This window comes from Podarcis gaigeae (genome assembly GCF_964106915.1).
Source record: "Podarcis gaigeae genome assembly, chromosome: 4".
In the NCBI taxonomy this organism is placed as follows: domain Eukaryota; kingdom Metazoa; phylum Chordata; class Lepidosauria; order Squamata; family Lacertidae; genus Podarcis; species Podarcis gaigeae.
The window spans coordinates 98,608,130-98,636,102 of NC_139677.1; the positions used below are offsets into that span (position 1 = coordinate 98,608,130).

The following is a 27,973-nucleotide window of genomic DNA, read 5'->3' on the forward strand; positions in this document are numbered from 1 at the left end:
CACTCAGGGCTGATTTCCTTAAGAATGGATGCATTTGATCTTCTTGCAGTCCATGGGACTCTCAAGAGTCTCCTCCAGAACCATAATTCAAAAGCATTAATTCTTCAGCGATCAGCCTTCTTTATGGTCCAGCTCTCACTTCCATACATCACTACTGGGAAAACCATAGCTTTAACAATACGGACCTTTGTTGGCAAGGTGATGTCTCTGCTTTTTAAGATGCTGTCTAGGTTTGTCATTGCTTTTCTCCCAAGAAGCAGGCGTCTTTTAATTTCGTGACTGCTGTCACCATAATAAATTATTATTACTATTATTGGATATTATTGACATTTATTATTGGATAACTCAGTTGGTAGAGCATGAGACACGTAATCTCAGGGTCGTGGGTTCGAACCCCATGTTGGGCAAAAGATTCCTGCATCGTAGGGGGTTGGACTAGATAACCGTCAAGGTGCCCTTCCAACTCTACAATTCTTTGATTCTGGCATTTTTGACATCCTTCTTTGGTATTCCTGCATCAACCCACTTGCTCAAGCCCTGCTTTGGACCTGCGGTTCTGAACACCACCACAAATAAGCTTCTATCCCCTCCCTCCCTCCACACCACTTGGTCTCCAGCCAGAAGAAAGTAGGTTTGCAATGGTCATCTGACTTTAAATGCCCTCTCTCCCATTTATTGATCCAAGTAGCATTGTGACCGACATGTCAAGAGACCCTGACCCTCAACAATTCACAGGTATACTGCCAATATCTGTAGCTCCCCTCTACAGCTGTCCCTTCAATGTTTGTGGTGTCAACCTCACTCTTTGCTAGATTTCTTTGCTTCCACTGTCTTCCACAGCTGAAAAAACTCTTCTCCTAAAAAATACACCATGTTCCAGAACGTTAAACCAACGTGCAAATTAGCCTGTGCATATCAATTACCAAAAGGGAAGTATCTTGCTGTTGGTTCTCTAATATAGTCAGAACGTATAATCTGCCAGCGTGCTCGCTGTGACATTTATCACATGAAAAGGGATTGTCAAACTAGGAAAAGGAGGGAGAAGAACCAGCAGGAGCTGGAGAGACAGCAGCAAGAGAGCAGATTCTTTCAAAAGACAGGTAGCAGATTATATTAGATACTGATCCATTTGGAAGACATGCAGTGGCGACGTACGTTCATGCATCTAGTTGCTGCAATTCTAAAATGCAGAAATTATGCATCTACATACGGGAAATCAAAAATAGCACGGCATAATGAGAGACTCCAGACACACTTGGAACGCAGTCATGTCTGCATGTGTTCTGACAATTAATTGCAGTAAATGAGGAGTGCTTTCTGCTCGCTTGCCAAGGTACGTTATTTATATCATGCTTACAAAGCTACTGCTATTAAAAACACATCGCCAGAGGACAGGGTTGAACACTGCTCACAATTAAGCAAATTTCTCAGCCCGACCTGCAGTCTCTAATTCGGCACATCTGAATTATCAGCAGCTTGTCTACACAGGTGTGATTTTACCCAACACAAGTATGTTAACTCCGAAAAGTAGCTCTTAATCCCCCCCCAAAAAAACCCCCCAACCCATATCCATTCAGAAATGTTAGACATTTGCTGGGGAAGAGGAGACTAGATGGCTGAGTTCTTTGTCTCTTGCAGCAGAGATAGTAAAGTGTCCCACCTAACTGGCTGCCTGGGCATTTAGAAATTTGATGCAGCCGCCTAGGAAATCTAAATATTTTTCTCTATGCATGTTTACCCAGAAGTAAACTGCACTGTATTCAGTGCAGCCCTCTCCCTAGTCAGGATTGCACCTTCAGTCTGGTACCAAAACCATTCTTCATAGACATCTGTCTACAGGCCTTAAAATGTTGGGAGCTATATATCTTTCTTGGACCATAAAAAGGCTAATGCCGAAGAATTGATGCTTTTGAATTCTGGTGCTGGAGGAGACTCTTGAGAGTCCCATGGACTGCAAGAAGATCAAACATATCCATTCTGAAGGAAATCAGCCCTGAGTGCTCACTGGAAGGACAGATCCTGAAGCTGAGGGAATGGAAGAAAAATCAAAGCAAAAGAGTAACTAAAAAGGCAACAGGTGAATGAGTGTATGAAACAAAAATAATAGATTTAGCAAAATTTAAAATCACCTTGCTGACAAAAGTCTGTATAGTTAAAGCTATGGTTTTCCCAGTAGTGATGTATGGAAGTGAGAGCTGGACCATAAAGAAGGCTGATCGCCGAAGAATGGAAGCTTTTGAATTATGGTGTTGGAGGAGACTCTTGAGAGTCCCATGGACTGCAAGAAGATCAAACATATCCATTCTGAAGGAAATCAGCCCTGAGTGCTCACTGGAAGGACAGATCCTGAAGCTGAGGCTCCAAGACTCCTCATGAGAAGAGAAGACTCCCTGGAAAAGACCCTGATGTTGGGAAAGATGGAGGGCACAAGGAGAAGGGGATGACAGAGGACGAGGTGGTTGGACAGTGTTTTCGAAGCTACCAGCATGAGTTTGACCAAACTGCGGGAGGCCGTGGAAGACAGGAGTGCCTGGTCCATGGGGTCACGAAAAGTCGGACACGACTAAACAACAACAATGTATATTTCTCCTTCCTCTCTGCAGAACTACCCAAACCAGGTTGCAACACCAGGTGCAACAAAGCTGGCATGAACACATGCCTGTGGTGGTACTACACATCAGTGGAAGCTGGCGGAGGGTGGAAGGGAGAGGCTCCAAGCGGTTTGGAGGATGTAAAAGGAAGAGAAGCAACAGAGTGGGATATTTTCTTGATGGGGGTGACTTTCTCCCATAGATTTAGCCACATAATAGGTCTGCTTGCTGTATGCCAATCATCAAATGTTAGCCACCCACAGATACGACTAAGTTGGCAGTTGCGCACTACAGAACTTGATTTCTTTGCAAAGGGATGGGGCTGTGATAGATCTGGGAAATCATGGCAGCCCTCTTACGTTCTACTCAGGATGCGGTAAGATGCCTGACTACAGTTTTGAAAGGAAGGAAAAGAAAACGATGCTCCAAGCTTGAGTATTACATCTCTAGTTCTGATCTTGCGCCCAACAGACTTTGGTTTGCAATGCAGGGCCCGAGCATCACTTTAGCATGGCACCTGAGAGAACGGGTTGTGCGGCAAATGATTCGGTGCCAAGAAACACTGATTTCCCACCAGTCGTGCCCGAGAAACGATGACCGATTGCATCCCCTCTGTTTAAACCGACAAATGAGCAACTGTTTACCTGATGAAACACCGGCTGTTTCCAATTTAGGTATACCTGCAGAAAAGGAAACACAAAGAAATATATGCATAAGGCAGCTGTTGCTGGTGTGTACCGCAGGTGACCAATCTGTGGCATGGGAACAGGAGGGTGCCCAGGTGTGATGCCCAGGTGTGGTGTGGTGGCGCTCCTGGGACAGACTGTGGCTTTGGCTGGCATTTTAGCCCAATGCTCTCATTCTAAGTGACTACAGTGGTACCTCGGGTTACATACGCTTCAGGTTACATATGCTTCAGGTTACAGACTCCGCTAACCCAGAAATAGTGCTTCAGGTTAAGAACTTTGCTTCAGGATGAGAACAGAAATCGTGCTCCAGTGGAACAGCGGCAGCAGCAGGAGGCCCAATTAGCTAAAGTTTTGCTTCAGGTTAAGAACAGTTTCAGGTTAAGTACTGGGGAAGGGCAAGGAGGTCCCAGGCTACAAATGACCGCAGGGCATACCTGAGACAGCTTGCGGCATGCAAAGGGAGGGTTGCAGGGAACAGCAAATGCTTTGTATATGGTCTCCGGCACCTCCAGTTAGAATGCTCTCAGGGACAAGGAAAGGCTTCTGTTTGAGCTGCTGCCCTTCAGCACTGGCCAGATAGGCTAGCAACCTGACTCAGAATAAAGTAGCTCTGTAGGTTCTACAGCTCTGAATGCATCTATAGCAGCTCTGTGGGAATACTCTGTTTGCCATGTATACAGTGGTACCTTGGTTCTCAAACTCCTTGGTTCCCAAACCCCGAAAACGGGAAGTAAGTGTTCTGGTTTTCGAATGATTTTCGGAAGCTGAATGGCCCATGCGGCTGTTGGCTATTATTTCCAGGGCACCTGCACCAATCAGAAGCTGCACCTTGGTTTTCGAACATTTGGGAAGTCAAATGGACTTCCGGAATGGATTAAGTTTGAGACCACGGTATTTGGCGCTTTTGTTTTTGGTATTTATTTTGCGTTTTTGTTTTTGAGGCTTTTTGGGTTAATTTATTTTTGTTTGACTATGTGGAACCCAGTTCAGCTACTGATTCATTGATTGTGTGACTGTGGAAATGGATAAAAGCCCCCCATCCAAACAATGACGATCATCAGTGATTAATAGAAAACTTTAATTTTTATCATCTACAATATGGTCTTATTTATTTTATAGTACAGTACATTGATTATTGCTTTCATTTTATGGATCAATAGTCTCGTTAGATAGTAAAATTCATGTTAAATTGCTGTTTTAGGGGTTTTTAAAAGTCTGGAATGGATTAATCCATATTGCATTACTTTCTATGGGAAAGTGTGCCTTGGTTTTGGAAAAAACTTCTGGAATGGATTAAGTTTGAGAACCAAGGTACCACTGTATTCGCCATTGCCTTGTATACCTGAAGGAGCGCCTCCACTCCCATTGTTCAGCCCGGACACTGAGGTTCAGCTCCGAGGGCCTTCTGGCGGTTCCCTCCCTGCGAGAAGCCAAGTTACAGGGAACCAGGCAGAGGGCCTTCTCGGTAGTGGCGCCCATCCTGTGGAACGCCCTCCCACCAGATATCAATGAGATGAGTAACTATATAACCTTCAGAAACATTTGAAGGCAGCCCTTTTTTAGAGAGGCATTTTAATGATTCGTTATGTTTATATAGGTGTTGAAAGCTGCCCAGAATGGCTGGGGCAACCCAGATGGGTGGGGTACAAATAATAAAATTATTATTATTAATGCAAGCGCTCTGATGCTGAACTACAAAAGGGTGCAGCAAATCACTCACAAATCAGATTGGCAGACTTTGTCCTGCCTCCCCCCCCCGCCCTGCTATTTTTCCCAGTGCCAGGAGGAGTGCCCTGTGCCACTCAAGGCTGCAGAGCCATCTGCAACTGGGCACAGGAGAGGGTTATTGTAGTATATTCACAGATGCAATTTGCAAAGGGCAGGGACAGAGGAGGAGGAGGAGGAAAGGTCTTCTAAAAAAGAAACCACAAAACTGTGCCGCTTACTATGCTGACGCCAATGCTGTAGCCTATTAGTATAAACAGGAGGGGATAATTGATTGTTTTCTTGTACTTGAAACATTCATACCTGAAACAGACACAAAGATGAACAGTGATGAGAGGCAGCAGTGACAAAGGCATTTATTTCAAGGTCTTTTAAGGCTGGGGAACAGGTTGAGTTTCTTTTGCTGGTGATTGGAAAGGGGGAGAAGCACACCACACTTGCTTGGTGGAACATGCAAGAACTGGCCAACACCCCAACTTTGGAGTATGTCTCTCCCTCCCTCCCTCACCACTAATTTTTAAATACTAACGCAAGGCAGGAGGAAAATTATAGTCCTTTAAAGAAAATGTTTTTCCACATTGAAGATGATTTGAAAGATTGTGCAATATGCACTCAGTGCATAATCTGTTCTGGGAAGCAGGGATGGGTTTCTGCGTTTTCAAAAACCTCCCAGACTTGTTTCACGGAACAGTGGGACGAAATAAATGAATGGCCAACGATAGGAACCAAAGCCTTGTTGGGCAACTGTAAAAAAAAAAAAGCATTTGTGGCTCTTCCAGACAGCCTGTTGCTTGAGCATTCATTACAATTTCTTTGCACTGAAGTTAGACGTCAGTGCCTTTATTCCACTCTTTCTAGGGCATTTCCCCATCAAATCTGGTCATTACAAAATTTCTGTTTGTTCGCTCTGTAAGCAGGTTTGTTGCAAAAGAGCGCCAAGTCCACTTTCATGGTGCAACCTTCATCTGCCAGTGCACAACTAAACCCTGCTCGCCAAGTGGACTGGAAGTGGACTGCCTGCCCTCATTCTAAGTTAACTATTTCACGGTGTCTAAAAAATAATACATCGCCATAAACATAATTCATCATGGGGTGAAGGAAAAACGTTATCGTTTGGAGGAAGACACTGAGGCAGGTTCAGATGTTCTGAACTTACCTGTGAGAGGAGGCGGGGGAAAAGAACAGCGAGTACAAAATGAAGTGCAGAAAGACATAGCTATTAAGCTGGGCAGGAGTGTTCAGCTGCCTACTGCCGTGAAAATTACGTAGCACAGCCAGGTTATAATTGCTCTTTGTGCAGGGTGTGCAGCCAAGCAGAAGGTGTGCGTAGGTTCTGCAGGCAGCAGGTTTTGCTCCACGATGGGGATTTTTTTATTCTGTTCTAAGTGATGCTCAGACTCGGCAGGTCTACAGGGCTATCATGAAAGCACAAACGATAGTGCTTTGCAAGATTCAGCACCTGAGAGTCGCAGGGAAAGTGACCAAGATGATCAAGGGTCTGTAAACCGCCGAGGTCAAGCGCAGAGGGCCTTCTAGCGGTTTCCTCATTGTGAGAAGCAAAGCTACAGGGAACCAGGCAGAGGGCCTTCTCAGTAGTGGCACCTGCCCTGTGGAACGCCCTCCCATCAGATGTCAAAGCGATAAACAACTACCTGACATTCAGAAGACATCTTAAGGCAGCCCTGTTCAGGGAAGTTTTTAATGTGTGACATTTTAGTGCATTTTTGGTCTTTGTTGGAAGCCGCCCAGAGTGGCTGGGGAAACCCAGCCAGATGGGCGGGGTACAAATAAATAAATAAATAAATAAATAATAATAATAATAATAATAATTAGATCTCAAGACAGACAGTTGCCAACTACAGCCATTATTATACACATTTTAGTGTATTTTTGGTCTCTGTGGAAGCCGCCCACAGAGGTGGGTGGGGAACAAATAATAAATTATTTATTTTTATTATTATTATTATTATTAACCAAGCCTTATGAGGAATGGTGGAGGGATGTTTTCCCTGATAAAGAAATGACCAGGAGATTTGATAGCCATCTTAAGATACCTAAAGGAACCTGCGATCTTGGCATTCTCAGCACCATGCTCTAAACAGCTGTTCAACCATTATGGCTTCCAGGATTTCATCAGCCAGTGCCTAGTCACTTTCAAGTGCACCGCTGTGAACACAAAGGTTAGAAATTTGTTGCTTTACGAAAAGGGGAAGCAGAGATTTTTTTGGGGAAACTGAACTCTGAACCAATGGCGCAGTCTGTAAAACCGCACAAAACACACACACACTTCTGACTATAATCAGGCTGCATTTCATCCATAACTGGGCCTCTTGACAAACTCCTGGAAAATGGCTGCTTTCTTTTCCTTCATACAACTTCCTAGGTCCTGCTGAAAACAAGACTGAAATATCCTAGGTAAAGGTACAGGGACCCCTGAGCATTAGGTCCAGTCGTGACCGATTCTGGGGTTGCGGCACTCATCTCGCTTTATTGGCCAAGGGAGCCAGCGTACAGCTTCCGGGTCACGTGGCCAGCATGACTAAGCCACTTCTGGCGAACCAGAGCAGCACACGGAAACAGCGTTTACCTTCCCGCCAGAGCGTTACCTATTTATCTACTTGCACTTGATGTGCTTTCGAACTGCTAGGTTGGCAGGAGCAGGGACTGAGCAACGGGAGCTCACCACCAACCTTAAATATCCTAGCTGAGATTATATCCAACTGCTGTGCATTTTCAAGCCTGCATTTACCTTCGCAATGCGGACGGCAAGAGTGCAGTGGAATCAGATCAAAGGCCCATCTAGCCAAGCGAGCTGTTTAGCACAGTGGCCTCTTGGAACCACTGCTTCTTGGAAGCCTACAACCAGCTGATGAAAGAAACATCCCTCCCGTGTCAATGGTTCCCTGGCAGTAGGGACTCAGAGACAGACAACCACATAACAAAGAGGTTTTATGTAACCGTTAGGACTAGTAGACACTATCCTCCATGGGGAGAAGAATCAGAAAAGGAGGGATGCTTGGAACTCGTGCATCCTCAAATATTCTCCCCCTTTCACCTTTGCCAGGTGTGCTTCCAGGAAGGTTTTAAAAGGAGGGGGGACACACACACACTGCAGGGGAGAATCAGGGAATAGGAAAAGGTCTGCATGCTCCGTGCCCCGTGTCCATCAGTTCTCCTGTAAATGTTGCTTTGGGGGGCGGGGGGAGAATCCTAAAATTTCCCAGCAGCTATAAAAATAGGTGGTAAGAGGAAATGGCTTTCAGTCTGGCGTGAGCACTGCAGGTTCAGTGCTCTGTGGCCCAGTGGTCATTTTAAGACCTCCCCCCCCCCATGTTAGCAAGATAAAGAATACACCTATAAAGTAGAGGCAATTGGCATAAGGTTTTAGCGAGACAAATACTTACAGGCAGTAGACAAACATGCAACAACTGTAGATCATGGGCAGCTCATCCAACAGCTACAAAGAAAAAAAAAGCAGAAAAGCATTTACAATTTAATCCACAGAAGATTCGGGGAGGAGGAGGTGATCTAGGGTTGCATTTTTTAATGGCAGCGCTGAGTCAAGAGCGACACACAATGTTTTGTGAAGTGATCAAGGAGGTCAGAGACAGCCTGGAACGGGATTATCTCTCTACGTGGGATTATAAAGGCACCACCAGGTCTAGTAATAGGCCACGCTCCATGATGGCAGACAATAGCGGTCAATTAACCAGCAGTTAAGAGGACAGCAAGCGCCAACAGGAGGAAACTGCTATATTCAAAGAGATAAATTAATGTACATGCTACAGCCAAGCTGGCTGGCTGGATAAACTCTGACCATCACATAATAATAATAATAAAAATACAAGAGCCATTATCAGAGGAGATACTAAGCTGTGCAATGATAAGACTCCCCTGTGTAGCAGCTGGGCATCCTGTTATCAACTGCATTTGGGCAATGCTTACTGGCTTGCCTAAGAGCACCTAGGGATATTTCTCTTAGTCACTATGCTACAGAGGACTTGAAACATATTCGCAGCCAAGCTAGTCTCAGTTTCTACTGACCACCCCTCTTCCCCAAGTAACATGTTCACAGACTGGCTCTTCATATTTATTTATTTATTCTAGGTCAGTCAGGTTCGGTTTTTAAAAAGGCTTCTGTCTTATTTCCAAGATTTCTCAATGTACTTTGTAGAAAGGACATTTTAACCATTTGGTACAGTTACCATTTTGCACACAGGGTATTTGCTTACTTAGATTTGTCTGTAGTAAAAACTTACAACTGCTCCAAGCACCCCCATAAAGAGTTCTAGGAAGGAAAAAACACACACCCATAAAAGGTGTGTGGACATTTTAAAGCAGTACTAACCTGCATTTCATACTTTAGGGTCATGTGAAAGCACCACGAGCCCAAACCTACGGCTGAAATCCAAGGAAGAAATTGTTAGGGAAGGAAGGCATGTTTTGGCAAAATACTTGGATACTGTAACATCAACCTTCAACAAGAATTGATCACAGTTGGAACCTATGCTAAGGAAACTACCAGAGTTCATTTCAGGGCCTTTCCATGGCAGTCAAATGAATTTATGAATGGAATACACACAACTCCAAACACTCCCTTCTTCCTGCAGCCTAATGTGGACCTGCAAGCTCCTAAACTGAAAGGAGGAAACTGAGCAGCAAGATTGGAGTCAATCAAATTAGAAAATATTGGGCTAGACCAAGGTTTTCCAAACTTTGGTCTCCAGCTGTTTTTGGACTACAAATCCCATTACCCTTAGCTAGCAGGACCAGTGGTCAGGGATGATGGGAACTGTGGTCCAAAAACAGCTGGAGGCCCAAGTTTGGAAAACACTGGGCAGGACAAACCAAGGTCTTCCTTGTACCCAAACCAACTTTGTATTCATGAGTGAGAAAAGGCAACAAACCTAAAATGGCTGTTCAGGAGGTGGGGCTGTTTCACCCGACAAGTTAATTGAGACTTCATTATTAAACACTTGCGGAAACGTTGGCTTTTCCCTTGGTTTCTTTGCTCTCCCAGCAGGTCCTATGAAATTATTCGCCCAAGGAGTTTTCAGAAACTACCGTATTTTTTGCTTTATAAGACGCACCAGACCATAAGACGCACCTAGTTTTGGAGGAGGAAAACAAAAAATATATTCTGAATCTCAAAAGCCAGAACAGCAAGAGGGATTGCTGCGCAGTGAAAGCAGCGATCCCTCTTGCTGTTCTGGCTTCTGGGATAGCTGCGCAGCCTGCATTCACTCCATAAGACGCACACACATTTCCCCTTACTTTTTAGGAGAGAAAAAGTGAGTCTGCTATTGAGGCAAAGCCTGCCTGCCTGGTCTTGCAAGCTGCCTGGCAAGAAAACCTATTTCTAGCCACGAGACACCCCAAGCACTTTGGAGGAAGAATGAGGTGTAAAGGCACCAAAGGGGTGGGGAATGAACAAAAAGAGACTCCGACAATTATGCTTGTCAAAGCGGTTGGACCAAGCCTAAAGTTTTCAATACTAACTTAAGCAAGTTGGGACTTGGCGAGCCGAGGGAGCGCCTTCTCCCATATGGACCGACCCAGTCAGCAAGATCAACTAAAGAGGATCCCCAGCTTATTAAGCAAGCTGCAGAGACCCAGTTCAAAGTGACCAGGGCAAAGGCATGTTTTGCTGCGGCACCTACTCTGTGCAACCCCCCCCCCCCCAAAAAAAATTAAGCCTAGGCCCAACACAGGTGTGCTCCCAACACTTGGAAAAAAAAAGTGTTAATTTCCCCAGGTCTTTGCTGGCAGTTACCGTATTTTTTGCTCTGTAAGACGCACTTTTCCCCTCCTAAAAAGTAAGGGGAAATGTGTGTGCGTCTTATGGAGCGAATGCAGGCGGGAGGCTCTGCTTAGCTCTCCCTTTAAAGAGCCGTGTGGAGCGTGTGTGCGGCTCTTAGCCGCGCGCAGCCTCTCCCAGGCAGGGGATGAAAGCTCCCCTTCCCCGGGAGAGGCTGTGCATGGCCAAGCAAGATGCCAGGACAGCCAGCGGGATCGCAGCGCAGCGATCCTGCTGGCTGTCCTGGCTTCTGGGATTCAGAATTTTTTTCTTCTTGTTTTCCTCTTCCAAAAACTAGCTGCATCTTATGGTCTCGTGCGTCTTATACAGCGAAAAATATGGTAATGCCAGTTGGTTTTAAATGGAATTCTCAATTTGCCCTGGCTAGTATGCTGCTGCTGACTACTTTATTTGTTGCATGTGAGGTTTTAGGAAAGACGGTGCCAAAAAAATATTATAAGTAACAGCAAATGAAGTGCTGCTGCCCTCTGTTGCGTGACCATCCTTCCTCCCAGCTCTGAAGCTGCAAAGTTGGTTAGGGATCACCCAGGAAATTGCATGGCAGTCCCCTCCCCATCTCAAGCTCCAAAGTTGGAAGGAAGGCCCTAGGGCAGGCATAGGCAAACTCGGCCCTCCAGATGTTTTGGGACTACAATTCCCATCATCCCTGACCACTGGTCCTGTTAGCTAGGGATGATGGGAGTTGTAGTCCCCAAACAGCTGGAGGGCAGGGTTTGCCTATGCCTGCCCTAGGGTGTACCCAATGCTGTCGTTCCACCGGTGTAACTGACCTTCCATCTTTTCTCCTACGCAGTCCACACCCCGCCGTGCATCTTCTAAATCTGCGAGTGAACCCTCTGGAGCAGATTTCGGGTCAAGGCAGCCCTCATAACCTCTCCTGCTCCAGTGCAGGAAAGGTTGGCAACTCTAATTTTTCACTTGGTTATAAAGTCCAGCCAAAAACTGTTGACCCCTTTGTGTGATGGCTGTACTTTAAGCATACTTCTCCAAACGGCAGGGTAGGCTCATTTTAATCCTCCTTTTTAGGGGGCAAATGTTGGCACATACTAGCTACCTTTGCAATTCAACAATTTACTCCCCCACCTCTTGCGCTCTAAAAAATAAAGTCACATTCGTGCGGAAGAATAATTAGACCTGACCTGGAGAATACTTATAGCCATCTCTTATGGATTTTTTTTTAAAAAAGCTCTGTTCCTTGAAACAAACTTCAAGTCCTGGCTTGTTTGAAAGCCACAGTTCCGGTTCCTCTAGAATGGGAAGCTACGGTTAATTGCAGTTTTCTAGTTTGTTTCTCTACTCAAGCAAAAAGAGGAGTGAATGTACAACACTTAGGCATCTCCTCACTAGGACTTAATTGTGTGAACGCTCTCAGGGACTCTCCTTCGGGAGCAACAACTATTCAAGGTGTGCTTTTCTATCCACTTGTGTTTCTTAACAAGTGATGCAATGCCAAAGACTCTTTTTAAGCTGTTCCCAGCAGAAGAGTACTTAACAATGCCTCACAGTTACAGGGATTCTTGCTTGAGGAAAGTCAGGGACATGGTCACACCAGGCCATTTTAAAAAACAGCAAACAGGCTCCAAGGAAAGCATCTTGGTTTCCCTTTGCCATAGGGACATAATCTGGGGAAAGCAAGGATAAAACTTGTCACTACTTGTCACTCGAAAAGTCACCTGACTCCCCACACCATCAGGACATAAAGTACAAGCTGCCCCACTTACCTGTGACACACAAATAAGCTATTATATATCGTGTTTCGAGGCCATCTCTGTAACTCTGAATTGCACCATAGATTGGAGGTAGAATGAAAATCAAATTACTAACGGTGTTCCCTGCATGAGAAAAACAAAAAGCAAAGCAAAAAGGGATTAGCAGTGACTAATGAGCAAACTTTAGACGATTTAAAATCTATTCAGCAAAAAAGAAAAAGACTTCCAACAATAACGAGACGAAAACAACTGAGGTTATCCCAAGCTTCTCTGCTCTTCTTAAGAAGAAAAAGCTTTATTTTTCATACAAGTTGGTATTGATGAAACATTCAAAATGGCTATTAAGAACTCTTTTGAATTTCTACGGTCTAGCACAGGAGATGATATGCAAGAATAACTCTTTCTTTGTAGTGTAACATTTTCCCTTTAAAATAAGCGGAGGGATTGCTGCTCCTCACAATCGTGCCAGTGGCATTTGAAAAAGATAACACAGCTTTATTGATAAAGATCTCCCAGTAGCTTCGAGGAATGATTTCTAAAATCCATGTTCCGTGGCAGCAGACAGGTGACCTGACGTCAGGGTCAGGTAACAGAGGTCCAGCATCGCCACCTTGCTATGCTTGAAATTAAGGAGGATCTCTAAAGAGATTTTGCAATCTCTTTCCGCAGGGCCTGAAAGACAGAGCTGTTCCGCCTGGCCTTTCATTTGGACTCAGTCTGACCCTTATATTTCCTTCCCCTTACGGTTTCATCCATGGGCTACTTTTAAAATGAGGCTGCATTTAAATTGCATTTTAACCTGTATTTTAAATTGTCCCCCCCCCATTATGATTTTATTGTAATTTTACTGGTGTTAGCCACCCTGAGCCCAGCTCTGGCTGGGGAGGGTGGGGTATAAATAAAATTTATCATTATTTTGCGGCAGCTAGACTGGAGACTGGGGGTGGCCGCCAAGACCACATTGGCTCCCAGTACGTTTCCAAGCACAATTCAAAGTGTTGGTGTTGACCTTTGAAGCCCTAAACGGCCTCGGCCCAGTATACCTGAATGAGCATCTCCACCCCCATCGTTCTGCCCAGACGCGGAGGTCCAGCGCCGAGGGCCTTCTGGCAGTTCCCTCATTGCGAGAAGCAAAGCTACAGGGAACCAGGCAGAGGGCCTTCTCGGTGATGGCACCCGCCCTGTGGAACGCCCTCCCCTCAGATGTCAAAGTGATAAACAACTACCTGACATTCAGAAGACATCTGAAGGCAGCCCTGTTCAGGGAAGTTTTTAATGTGTGACATTTTAGTGTGTTTTTGGTCTCTGTGGAAGCCACCAAGAGTGGCTGGGGAAACCCAGCCAGATGGGCGGGGTACAAATAATAAATTATTATTATTATTATTATTATTATTATTATTATTATTAATAATAATAATAATAATTATGCCACATACAACTGGCAACTCACATCTTTTAAAGTGTTCTTAACCACAGTATCATAGAACTGTAGAGTTGAAACGGTCCTCTAGTCCAACCCCTTGAAATTCAGGAATCGCAACTAAAGAATCCCTGATAGATGGAGACCTGAGGAGAATTATCACCAAGGCTAAAGTGCTGGAAAAAATGTCCACTTCCAAGGCCCACTTTCAGGTGGCTTACTACGTGTTTGCTTGCCCACTCCCAGTAGTAATAAACATTTTTCATGTGTAATCTGGGCAGTAAACATTTCCTCGTCGAATTCTTTCAAGGTGGAGGGGAGAAAGGCACTATGAAACTGTTTGGAGGTAGTAGAATCAAGGTAAAGGTATTTTAGTAACTTAGAAGACATTCTGCAGGTAAGCCCTAAAGCGTGAGGGTGGCTGGCCGGGCGAAAGAAACTCTCTTTCTCCATGTGCTACTAAATGCCATCAACACAGGCATGTATCAAAGGAAAATTCCATGGTGGCGTGGAGTGCTTCTTTGACTTGCCTAGGGGGTCCTTACATAATGCTCCATCGTCTTGGGTACTTTTGCACCACTGCCCCGAAGAAAAGAAGTTCAAAAGGAAGCTGCAGTTCACCTGGCAAGCAGGCACGGGTAAATAAGGGGCAGCAGGGTAACTTGCCCATGACAAAGGGTGGGGAGAACACTTGCATTTCAACCCATATAAAATTATTGCCCAGGAGCACCTGAGCACTGAAGGCACAGCCACACCATAGTTTTGTAGAAATAAGCTCTCTCTCTCTCCGATGAAAGCTCGGAGGTGTTATTCAGGGAGGGTATCTCAAATAAAAATCTCAGCGCCATCACAAACTACAATTTCCTGGCTCCTTTGGTGGAAACCAATACACTTATCCCAATAGAAAATACACCTAGGTTTTCTGCAGGTATATGCCCTATGGTGACTGAAGTTAAGTTGGGCCCTTGTAATTAATTAATTAATAATATGCCACCCATCTGACTGGGCTACCCCAGCCACTCTGGGCAGCTTCCAACAGAATATTAAAACTATGATAAAACACAAAACATGAAAAACTTTACTATACAGCGCTGCTTTCGGATGTCTTCAAAAAGTCAAATAGTTGCTTATTTCCTTGGAGGTAAGAAAGTCAAAAGCACAATTTTTTACTTGAGTTACACTGCTATATAATATATTTTAAAATGTTCTTAAAGGTGCACCGCTTTCTTGTGAGGCAGGGAGGCCATTTAAATGGACTATATCCAAGAGCAGGATTTACGGAGAAGTTCCACCCTCCATGCAAGGGAATCTGCAAAGTGCTCCTGGGCATCAAAAGAAGAGGGAAAATAGTTTCAAATGGTTGCCTAAATGTCCAACAGAAGTGAACTGGACACTTTCAGAGGCATTCTAAGGCTTTACCTTTTTTTTCCCTTCCTAATCAGAGAACTATCCCTACATGGTCTGCATCATTTCAAGTGACACACTCTAAAGCTTTCCACACCTGGGAACCACCTGTACATAATGGAAAACCCTTCTCATGTTTTTCTCCCTGAGTCCAAATTGTAGTGTTGCGGTTAGTGCAAACCCTCAACTGGTCCTGACACGTGAGTCGAAGGCCAATGGTTTAAAGCAGATCTCGTGGGGAGCACGACCCAGTTGCCAACATGAAACCCGTGCCTGGTTTAAAGCATGGCTTGAGAATGTTTTCTGCCAGAATGGGAAATACCTGTACGTTGGGGTCCCTTTCAACTCTACAATTCTATGACTTTTGGTGAAAAGGACCCTGCCACACACATAGGTAAAGGTAAAAGTACCCCTGCCCGTACGGGCCAGTCGTGTCCGACTCTGGGGTTGTGCGCCCATCTCACTTAAGAGGCCGGGGGCCAGTGCTGTCCAGAGACACCTCCGGGTCACGTGGCCAGCGTGACATCGCTGCATCTGGCGAGCCAGCGCAGCACACGGAAACGCCGTTTACCTTCCCGCTAGTAAGCGGTCCCTATTTATCTACTTGCACCCGGGGGTGCTTTCGAACTGCTAGGTTGGCAGGCGCTGGGACCGAACGATGGGAGCGCACCCCGCCGCGGGGATTTGAATCGCCGACCTGACGATCGGCAAGTCCTAGGCGCTGAGGTTTTACCCACAGCGCCACCCGCATCCCTGCCACACACACATAGAAATCTGCAAATGACACATTTCCTACGTGGAAACTGACCATTGAATCATCTGAAGTTGCCTTTGACTGCTTTCATGAGATACATTAACTCTACCCCCCCTCCCAATTTCCTGCACTTGTAAGATGCTATTACGCAGACACACACTGTACATGGTCAAATGTTAACGCTTTTCAGGGTACCAGTTTTCCATTGCCAGTCTAGCTGCATCCATTATTTGTTGAAGACTGCCATGGCTCACGCTGCCATAAAAACTCTGAACGCTCAACAGGAACCTTTCGGACCCAAGAACACAACCTGACAATAGCCCACAGGTGGCTTCTCGTCATAAAAATGCCATTCCCCCATAACCCCCGGAGGAAAAAGAGTCAAGGCATGGCCACATTGTTCCTGGAAGAAAGCTCATTCTTGAAAACAATGTTATCAGGCGTGTGCTATTAAGGGCAGAGAAGTATCACAAACCAATTCCGCACAGCTTAATGGAAGCCGACGGATTAGGCAGGGAGAGTTTCAGCAACTAAACCGAAGACTGAAGAAATCCTGCTCAAAACTAAACCAACTTTTAGCCTTGCTTGTCTAGCTTCGCTTTAAGGTAGCATACCCCTGCTTCAGCGACTAATGATAACTGATACTAAAAATATGATGCTGATATTTATATATATTTTTAGTGTGGATAAAAATACTGGTTGAGATCCAACACTTCACAAGCAGCAGTCTAGTTATGCAAAGGGATCGTCTCCTTGCTAAAGTGCCATGGATATCCACAAAACCTGTACCAGGGGGTTCGGGGAATCCTCTAGAGGTTCCATGGGGGTCTAGAAGGAATTCAGAAATCAGCCACCAGGGTGATCACTGGAGCAAGACAGTTTGAGCATACAGTCAAACCTCAGCTCCCAAACATCTCCGTTTCAGAACATTTCGACTCCCAAACGCTGAAAAACCCAGAAGTAAATGCTCCGGTTTTCAAACATTTTTCGGAAGCCAAATGTCTGACACGGCTTCCGCTGAGTGCAGGTTGCATTCCGCTGAATGCAACCAATTGGAAGCCATGATTCGGTTGTCGAACGTTTTGGAAGCGGAACGGGCTTTCAGAACAGGTTACGTTCGACAACTAAGGTTTGACTGCATTACACCGAACCTGGCCTGACTGTCCATTAGTTTCTGGCCCCAATTCAAAGTACAATGGTACTTCGGTTACATACGCTTCAGGTTACACACGTTTCATGTTACAGACTCCGCTAACCCAGAAATAGTACCTCGGGTTAAGAACTTTGCTTCAGGATGAGAACAGAAATCGTGCTTTGGTGGAGCGGCGGCAGCAGGAGGCCCCATTAGCTAAAGTGGTGCTTCAGGTTAAGAACAGTTTCAGGTTAAGAATGGACCTCCAGAATGAATTAAGTTCTTAACCCGAGGTACCACTGTACTGGTTTTCCCCTATAAAGCCTTAACAGCTCAGAACAGCACGGACCGCCTCTCTTGGACTCTACGCTAATCATCTCTCTTGGACTCTACGATAATCCTCGTTTACCCCCTCCATGAGAATACAGAGGGTGGCAAAACAAGAACGGGGCCTTTTCTGCGGTGGCTCTGAGTCTCCGCAGCCTGTTTGTGACAAGAGGTGACGACAGCAGCAAGGAGGTCTTGCTGGAGACCTTCCTTCATGGTGCCTGCCGACTGCGCCAATGGCTACAACTCAGGAAAGCTTTCTGGGCACAGCAACTTCTGGAGATGAATTGCTCAGCCACCACTATGGTTCAACGATCACACCAAACCACCGTTAAGCTTCCTTAACCGTGATTTTTAAATGGTGCATGGGAAGCACGACCGGTTGTGGTGCTGTATCACTTGTCACGTATTTCCAAAAGATGCACCAAGTTCTAAATAAAGCACCCGTCATGCAAACATTCTATTACGAGAAAAATAATAATCGGGATTTCCATAGCCATTTGAATAACTAGCTTTCTTCCTAAGCCGCTCACTTGTCCTGCATGGTACATAATAAAAACACATTCTAAAACTGCCTGCCCGCAGTGGATGCTGTTACGCAAGAGGGGATAAGCACCGTCACACGTCACATGGTCTGTTGCAGCAACACAACATCTATGCGTCAGGGAAATCGGCAGCCAGGCAAAGAGTCATCCAAATATTTGGGCGGAGCAAGCAGAGAGGTTCAGAAGGAAGCTTTCGCTATGTTCAAAAGCGTGCCAGCTTTTATACAGCTTTATGCAATTTCATATTGCTCACTAAGTGGCAGTTGCTGCTTCCAGGTCTCTGGGCTTATTCCAAACAGCTGGGGGCAGGAATCTCACACTGCAGGTGCTGCCAGTTCGCCACCCAGGATTTCTAAGGTGGGTAGAGAAGGCAAGCAGCTCTTTACTCCAAGCCACCCACGTTCCACTATTCCTTGGGTTAGCACCTCGTTTGAACATGCTTTCGCTCTTCCATATCCATAGCTGGCACTGTCTGACCTTCCCTTCTCTTTTTCCTCCTCCCCTTTCCTTATTCTAATTTTAAGGTTTCCACTTTCTGACATTAGTGAAATACAGTGGTACCTCGGGTTAAGTACTTAATTTGTTCCGGAGGTCTGTTCTTAACCTGAAACTGTTCTTAACCTGAAGCACCACTTTAGCTAATGGGGCCTCCTGCTGCCACCGCGCCACATTTTCTGTTCTGATCCTGAAGCAAAGTTCTTAACCTGAAGCACTATTTCTGGGTTAGAAGAGTCTGTAACCTGAAGCGTATGTAACCCGAGGTTACCACTGTAGTGCAGAGAACCATTTTAAAACCTGGCACACCCACATTTATGAATGGTGGCGGTGGTTCCTGGATTGTTTAAATGGCACTGAGAAAAAAGCTCGCTGCCTTAGGAAATCTGCGCTACATTTTGTGAATGAGGAATGGGGGTGCAAGTATTCCTGTATGGTAACTGGTAGCGACAACGCTGAGAGGAGGAGGAACTCATTCTGGAATATTATCAATACCACTTTGGTGACTGACATCTCCATCTGGCTGACCCCTCCAGCTTTCTTTAGCAGGTCAGCAGAAGGGCTTATTTACTGCATTCGTATCTCACCTTTTTCTCCAAGGAGTATATGGTTCAACCCCCCCCAGTAAATTCCTACAACGACCCTGTGATGGAGGTTAAGAGGCTGCGACTGACTCCAAGCTGAGCTTCATGACCGAGTGGGGACTTGAACCCAGACCTCCCAGGTCCTATCCGACACTCTAACCACTACACCACACGGGCTTCCCAGATTCCTTCTGCCACGAGGCAGCTCTATAAAGTAAGTCGGTAAATAAATATGGGGAAAGCAAAAGGTCACGTAGAGAAGGATCTGAAATATTTTCCTAGAAGCTTGAATTTGTGTTACTCTGAAGAGCTTGCTTTGCTGTTGTAAACCGCTTTGAGATTTTAAAATATAAAATATAAAGTGGTATAAAGATGAAATTAATAGCAACTCATGCCCTCATTGGGGGGAGGTGCCTAGACATATCATGGCGGGGCTGGGTTTAGGGGCCGTTTGGCAATTAGCATACAGTGGTACCTCGGGTTACAGACACTTCAGGTTACAGACTCTGCAAACCCAGATATAGTACCTCAGGTTAAGAACTTTGCTTCAGGATGAGAATAGAAATTATGCAGCCGCAGCGGGAGGCCCCATTAGCTAAAGTGGTGCTTCAGTTTAAGAACAGCTTCAGGTTAAGAACGGACCTCCGGAACGAATTAAGTTCTTAACTCAAGGTACCACTGTATATCTGAGGATGGCTGGCAGAGCTGAGGTGGACTGAGCACAACCAACACAAGCAGAAGAAACAGAAAAGTACTGCTTCCTCTTAATTAAAAAAAGACATCATTGCAATCATGCCCCCAGAATAAGCCAACCACTGATTTCCCTTCTTGTGGTTTGGGTGGGGTGGAGAGGAGCCGGCAATCTCCCTCATATTCTTGCCGCCGTTCTCTTTCCCCTGCATGCACCTTACGGAGAATGCAGAAGAAGGCAGTTGTTTCCCAAACCCAAGATCCTTCTGGAGACGCCAGCTATTGAACCCGGGACCTTCCCTGTCTCAGAAGACAAGAGGCAAAAGGATCTCAAGGCACGGACGCTTGCAAGTGTGAGCGGCAGACACTCCTACGTTGCCTGTGTGACCCACAGGGCACCTGCGAAAAAGGTTGGCCATAGCGTGTTAGGGGAACTGTCATATCGCTGTCAGAATCAGGATATGGCAACTATGCTTTTAGCTGCAGACAGAATATTCAAAAGCCGATTGGTTGAAACTAACGGCATGCCTCACTGAAGTGTTTAATCTACTAAAATAGGAATGGAAATGGCATTGGACACCAAATAAGTCGATATTTTACCAGGAAATGCTATGGAATGCCTAGATTCCACACATGTGCACATATGTACAGTGGTACCTCGGGTTAAGTACTTAATTCGTTCCGGAGGTCTTAACCTGAAGCACCACTTTAGCTAATGGGGCCTCCTGCTGCCGCTGGAGCACAATTTCTGTTCTCATCCTGAAGCAATGTTCTTAACCCGAGGTACTATTTCTGGGTTAGCGGAGTCTGTAACCTGAAGCGTCTGTAACCCGAGGTACCACTGTATTTAATTTACTGGATTTGCTGCCGGAAGATGATCTCTACTCTGCATCAGATGATGCTGTATTATCCATTTCACTGTTGTTTAGTTTAACTTGTTTGTTTTTAACCTGTAAGCCTCCCTCAGAACTGGTGGTTATAAAGATCTGAAATAAATATAAAAGCACACAAAGGTTCAGAGGCTGTATGCCACCAAATGCCAGCTGCTGGGAGGCAAACAGGAGGAGAGGGTGTCTGCCGTCATGGCATGTCAAAGGTCATATGATATGATACAAGGGCTTTCTTGCCTTTTTAAACAGGGAATGGAAGAAAAATCAAAGCAAAAGAGTAACTAAAAAAGCAACAGGTGAATGAGTGTATGAAACAAAAATAATAGATTTAGCAAAATTTAAAATCACCTTGCTGACAAAAGTCTGTATAGTTAAAGCTATGGTTTTCCCAGTAGTGATGTATGGAAGTGAGAGCTGGACCATAAAGAAGGCTGATCGCCGAAGAATGGAAGCTTTTGAATTATGGTGTTGGAGGAGACTCTAGAGAGTCCCATGGACTGCAAGAAGATCAAACCTATCCATTCTTAAGGAAATCAGTCCTGAGTGCTCCCTGGAAGGACAGATCCTGAAGCTGAGGCTCCAATACTTTGGCCACCTCGTGAGAAGAGAAGACTCCCTGGAAAAGACCCTGATGTTGGGAAAGATGGAGGGCACAAAGAAAAGGGGACGACAGAGGACAAGATGGTTGGACAGTGTTCTTGAAGCTACCAACATGAGTTTGACCAAACTGCGGGAGGCAGTGGAAGACAGAGTGCTTGGTGTGCTCTGGTCCAGGGGGTCACAAAGAGTCGAACACGACTAAACAACAACAAAAATTTAATTTAATGAAGCTGGAAAGGAAAAACGGAGGGGGAGGAAAGCAAAAAGGCAGCTTAAACCTTGAAGTTAGTACTCTGGAATCTGAAGTACTGATATCCAAACATATGATGTTACTTCTCAAGAATTAGGAACATTCTTGCAATGCTAGAGTTTTTAACACTGGACCGTAAACTATGTTTACATGGTGCTGAAGAGCCCATGAGCTAGAACTATTTTTAGGAATTATTCTGAATGATATTCGTGCACCTCCCCAGATACTAAACAACAACTAACTGGACAGTACTTCTTCCTTCTGACAGCACCCAGAGTTCTAACCTTGGGTTTAGAAAATGCCGCAGGCTGAAAACCACAAAGGCACGATCTTAACCGTGGATGACTCCCGCGTTGTACCTTGGACAGATTCCAGCACGGGTGACGGAGTTTTTGCCCATTCAAGGTTCTCCCACTATATCAGTCGGACACAGAACATAATGCTTCCTGACTAACCCTTCTTAGGGTGCATTGCTGAAAGCAAGAGGAATTAAAACAAAGAACTGCAGTCCAGCTGATAATAGTGTGGGGGAAGAAATGTCTCCCAGGATGAAGAGGAACCAAAGGTACAGTGGCCAGAGAGGGGGGGGGGGACGACTGCTGAATGGCCAAGGGAGCATCTAGTCTAGAATCCTACTTCCAGCCGTGCCTAGCCAGCTGTTTCCGGGAAGCCCCAAAGCAGGGCACGAATGCAAAATTCTCCACCCTCCCACAACAATAGCAAGAGGTTAATTAAATGCCATAGCTAATGGCAAATGATGTATCAATTCTCTATGAATCCCCTTTTCTAAAGCTGTCGAACGTAACACACAGTACAACATCCTAAAGCAGCAATTCCGTAAGTTAATTATGCACTGTGTGAAGAATCTTCTTTTGTTCAACCAGCAATTTCACTGGATGATCCCAAGAGACTTTTCCCTACACCATGCAGTCTGTCACGTCCCCATATCTGTCATTTCCCCCCTCTAAACTAAAAGCCCCAATGCTAAGTTTAGCCTTTCCTCTTGAGGACACAGTTCAAAATCCTTTGGTTATCCCTTTTCTGCGTCTTTTCCAGCTCTGTATCACCCTAAGTGAGACAAGGCAACTGTAACTACGTAAAACATTCCAAATGCAGCTAATTCACAGAGGCAGAATTATACCGGCAGTTTATTTTCAATCCCTTTCTTAGCAATTCCTTTCGCTGAAGTTGCTGTTTGTGGAACAGTGAGCTATCAATGAGAAGCCCCAAAAATTATTTCCTAGGTAATCACAACCAGTTCACACCCGAGATATATATATATATATATATATATATGAATGTGTGTGTGTGATTAGCTTTTTTTGCTGCTATGCACATCACGTCTGAACTCTCTTACATTGAACCCTGTTTGTTATCATGTTGTCCATTCACGCAGTTTGGAGAGATGCTTTTGGAGATGTCCAGGCAGCTTGAGTTGCTCCATCCTAAAACCAAACCTTGCCACTCATTCCCAACTTGATACCAAATAAATGGTCTCAATGTAATCCTTGGGAGAGCTTGCTCTCTACTTCCTTCCATTGTAAAAACTGCCTGTTTATCCATACCCTCTGCTTCCTGTTGGTTAACCCCTTACTTACAAGACAAGACCCGTCCTTTTATCCCATGATTTACAAGCTTTACTCAGAAGGCTTTGGTGACAAACTCTGTCAGAATCCTCTGAAATGCCATGTCTAATGAATTGTTCCATCTACACTCAGGGGTAGGCAACCTAAGGCCCAGGGGGCCAGATCCGGCCCAATCGCCTTCTCAATCCAGCCCACGGACGGTCCGGGAATCAGCGTGTTTTTACATGAGTAGAATGTGTCCTTTTATTTAAAATGCATATCTGGGTTATTTGTGGGGCCTGCCTGCTGTTTTTGCATGAGCAGAATGTGAGATTTTATTTAAAATGCATCTCTGGGTTATTTGTGGGGCCTGCCTGGTGTTTTTACATGAGTAGAATGTGTCCTTTTATTTAAAATGCATCTCTGGGTTATTTGTGGGGCATAGGAATTCGTTCTTTTTTTTTTCTTTTTCCACAATATAGTCCGGCCCCCCACATGGTCTGAGGGACGGTGGACCGGCCCACGGCTGAAAAAGGTTGCTGACCCCTGACTACACACTTGCTGACATGCGGAATTAATTCTAAAAGCTTGGAAAGGCAAGGCTTCTCTCTGCAGAAGCCATGCTCATCCTTCCTCAGCAACGCTTCTTCTTCTCTATCAGGGGCTGGGAATATTTTGCAGGGCCACGTATACCAGGTGCATGGGGCCAGCCAAAGGGGGGAAATGGGTAGAGCAATGGGCTTTGTACAGTAGGCTACATTCCAGCCACACAAAAACCAGAAGTTTCAACACACACCTCCCTCCACTCAGGCAAGCAAGAGTCATTATCACAATATTTACTGTTGTATTTAAACCCACTTTTCCTCTAAGGAATTCAAAGCAGCATACAGTGGTACCTCGGGTTAAGTACTTAATTCTTTCCGGAGGTCCGTTCTTAACTTGAAACTGTTCTTAACCTGAAGCACCACCTTTGCTAATGGGGCCTCCTGCTGCCGCCGCACCGCCAGAGCACAATTTCTGTTCTCATCCTGAAGCAAAGTTCTTAACCCGAGGTAATATTTCTGGGTTAGCGGAGTCTGAAACCTGAAGCGTATGTAACCCGAGGTACCACTGTACATGGCTCTCCTCTTCCCCATTTTATCCTCACAACAAACCTGTGAGGTGGGTTAGGCTGGGAGACTGTGACTGGTCCAGGGTCACCCACGGAGTTTACTGGTGGCTGAGTGGGGGATTTGAACCCTGGTCTCACAGGTCCTAGTCTGACCCTCTAACCACTCCACCAACTGCTTAAGAAAGTGCTTCAGTCAGGCAAAACACTTGAGGAAAATGTGAAGGAGGGCGAGTGAAGGATGTGGCTCAGAAACCCTGTTCTATATGTTGAATATCTCAAGTTTAAGTAAAGCCTTCCCAAGACAGATGTTAACGGATGTGTCATGTTCATCAATTTGGCCCCCCTGAGTATCTTTTTAGGGACTGCTGTTACACTGGCCGATTTCAAGGCCTCTAATAAGAAGGCTGATTTTAATGACAGGTTGCATATTTATTTTAGATAAACCATTTCACGTTTGAGTCCTTATAAGAATTATTGGGTGTAACTGTTCTTCTTGCACCTGATAGCATCTTTAACACACCTAACTCTTTGGACTTGGGATGCTTGAATTGCTCAACGTTTATTCTCCATGTACCTGCTAAGATCTCTGTAAATGCCAAGTGACATCAGCCCAGATTACTCTAGGACAGACTTGTGCGGCTGAGTCACAAAGACCCAACGCTGTCATTTTACCAGCAGAATGGCATGTCGGCTTCGAATCACCAGAACAATAACACTCTGTTGAGTGGAACAGCCTTCAGAGAGTAGGGCAGGGGTCAAAATTTCCCCAGCCACAAAGGGTCTGAATTCAGGCACGTGTCAGCATGCAACAGCTGCGGTTTACAGCAACCAATTCCTACTCTTTTTACTAGCAAACCATATCAAATGCCGCCTCTGCAGTGTGTAGTGTGGGGTTCTAGCTAAAGCTATGATGATGCGGCCTCACTAAAGGTTTCTTGGATTTTCCAAGCATCTGTTCTGCAAATCTCCTCCTCCAGCCTTGCTCGCTCTCTCCCACTTAACCAGTGGTCTGAACTTTCAATGCTTCACGGTGTGGGTTCGTAGTTGAAGGTGGCACATTCATATTGATTTTTTAAACTGTATTTTACTGCTTATTTTATTATATTGCATTCTACTGTATTGAAATTCGAATTCGATGAATTCAACAATAAAATACAATATTTAAGAAACAAAAGAAGCAACAAAAACGATCTAGCACAGTGTACTGCAATTGCCACAAGAGGCAAGTGGTCTGCCAAGACCCTCACCAATTTTCAAGTGGTCCATGGGGAAAAGAAGTCTGGGAACCACTGACCTAGTCTGAGGGAATGCAAGAATCCTTACTGTTCATGAAGAATGACTGCTGGTTCAGACTACGCTTTCCCTTGGCTGTTGGCCATGGTTGGGCAAAGGGGAATGGTAGAAATCATGATCTGACAATTCTGACCAAAACTTGTGATGTGGTTTCCAGGACTGTGGGAGAAGCCGCTAACCTGCAAGGGTCTAGCAACACAGATCCTGTACAGCTACTTTACTTTCCACAATGGCAAAACTGCACAAAAGGTTCCCTAGGGATTTGCACCAATATTCAGCTGTTCTAAACTTTAATCAACGCCACCTGGTATTCATTTACATGTCTCAATTCTGTATTAGAACTGCAAGTAAAATCTGGATACAGGAAATAATAAAAGAATTCAATCTGGACAGGGTAGCATTCAATCTGAATTTTAAGTCCCTTTTTAGGGACGGGCCTGAAAATTGTGCATGGACACAGCTTGAACTGCTAAACGAATTAAGATGAGCCACTAAGAAGCCCAAAATGGCAATTTAGGTCCTCTGGGCATTCCCTGACCCTGATTGTTATCAAAAGATGGTGCAAATACAACTTATTAAATAGTCCAAGTATTTCTTAAATAAAGGCTGGCACCTAACACCATTGCTACATTATACTAATTTACTTATTAGACTGCAACCAATCAGAAACGGCAGGCAAGATTTTTACGTAATTTATAGTTATATATTGCACACATTGGATTTCAGTCTTTGTGTCTGGTAACGAAGTTGGCTGTTTTTTACGGGGTAGCTGTGACTTCCACTTTAGCAATTAAAGGGTTTGAGACTTTACTGGCATTAACTAGGCTACAGGTCTTGATGAGACTACAGCTAGTAAGCTATTATAAGAAGAGTACACAATTCTTATAAATGTTGACTGCTTGTTTGACCAGAACAAAGTGTGCTTTTGTCCATGGACCCCTTTGGGTTCAAAGTGGTGAAGCACAGAGTGCATGGCAGTAATCCTGTATGAACGTACCCACTGAACCCAATGGGGCTTACTTCCGAGTAGACAAACAGGATTGTACAGTAAGGGTGTGAGGCCTCAGCCACGCCACAAACTCAGAAGCATGCCACCCTCCACACTATGGGAATTATAAAGCTGCCCTACATTGGAGGGTTTCTGTAAGGATTAACGAGACTACGTTATGTGTTTTAAACAATTCCATCTGTGCCGTAAATTGCAATAAGCAAAACACTTATTGCATTATGACTTGTTGGACATGTGTGAAGGTAGGGCCTGTATGGTGAAACGGCTCTAACGTAGGAGAGGCAGAGAAATCTCTACTCCCTCTTGGAAGATTGCTAACGGTGGATGCTCACCAATCCAGTATTATGGTATAGTATGCCACCCTGCAAACTGAAAGGGCAGGTTATATACTTTAAAATAAACCAGTAATAAAGAGGCAGAGGGCAAACAGTACTTTTCTGGTCACCTACCACCAAGACACACACAGCAGTAAATGGCAACCATGAGAGAAAGTTATTTTTTTAAAAAAAGGTTTACTGCGTGATCCCAAACTTGTACTGCCCCAGGTAACTATGGGTGAAGGTTGTGCTTATAAGCTAGGGATGGGGAACATCGATCCCAATCTGGCCAATGCTCCAGATTCTTATCTCCCCCATGGGGCAAGTTTAATTAAGAGGGCCACCTACTCCTCAATCATCTGATGTCACAGTGTCAGGTAATCCAATTTTACCCTGAGCACAGCAGTTTCGGGCTCCCACAATCAGCTGCCATACATCCGATCCTATCTTCCACAGTAAAGAAATTTCCACATGTGGCCCTGAATACCATTCTTAAAATGCAAGTCGCTAGGAGTTACAGACTCCACAGTACTTAAATATGAAATCAGAGTTGCGTCATACTTTCAACAAAGCCCTTTCTCCTTGAAAAAGCTGTGGTTATCCAAGCAGGGTGTGATTCAGTACGCCAGTGGCTTTCAAACATGGCACCCTGGAGTGCCGTGAATGATGGTCAGGGTGCTGCGGGCAACTCTGGCCTCCATCCCTCTTTCCTTCCCTCCCTCTTCTGATGCCCTCTCGCCTTCTCTGCCTCCCAAAGCCTTGTGCAGTTGTTTCTTGCAGAAGCTGGCCAGGGGATGCTGGTTGCCAGGAGCTGAAGCGGCTTCAGGGTAAGCAAGCAAGTGGGTGAAGGAGCCCAGCTCTTGCTGTTGGGAATGGATGGGCAAGTGGGACGCCAGGCAGGCAGGTGTCACACCGGGCTTTCTTGTGCTTGCTGTGTGCAATGCCTGCCTGGGAGCTGAGTGTCAGGCACCAAAGGGGCACCAAAGCCCATGGCACCTGCTGCCGCCACTGCTGCCTCATGTTCATCTTTGGCCAGTCTCTGTCGGGTCCCTGAG

At 45.2% G+C, this 27,973-nt stretch overlaps 1 protein-coding gene across 2 annotated transcripts in view; it reads right to left on the reverse strand.

Annotated features, from left to right (window-relative positions):
* ACER3 (alkaline ceramidase 3) overlaps positions 1 to 27,973 on the reverse strand; it is a 46,249-nt gene that overhangs the window by 13,759 nt on the left and 4,517 nt on the right. For both annotated transcript variants that reach the window (XM_083737372.1, XM_083737371.1), the window contains exons 2-6: positions 12,545 to 12,655; positions 9,354 to 9,406; positions 8,410 to 8,462; positions 5,227 to 5,308; positions 3,236 to 3,271 (exon numbers count right to left, since the gene is read on the reverse strand). In XM_083737372.1, coding sequence (XP_083593498.1) covers positions 3,236 to 3,271; positions 5,227 to 5,308; positions 8,410 to 8,462; positions 9,354 to 9,406; positions 12,545 to 12,655 — 335 coding nt within the window. The remainder of the gene's footprint in view (positions 1 to 3,235; positions 3,272 to 5,226; positions 5,309 to 8,409; positions 8,463 to 9,353; positions 9,407 to 12,544; positions 12,656 to 27,973) is intronic.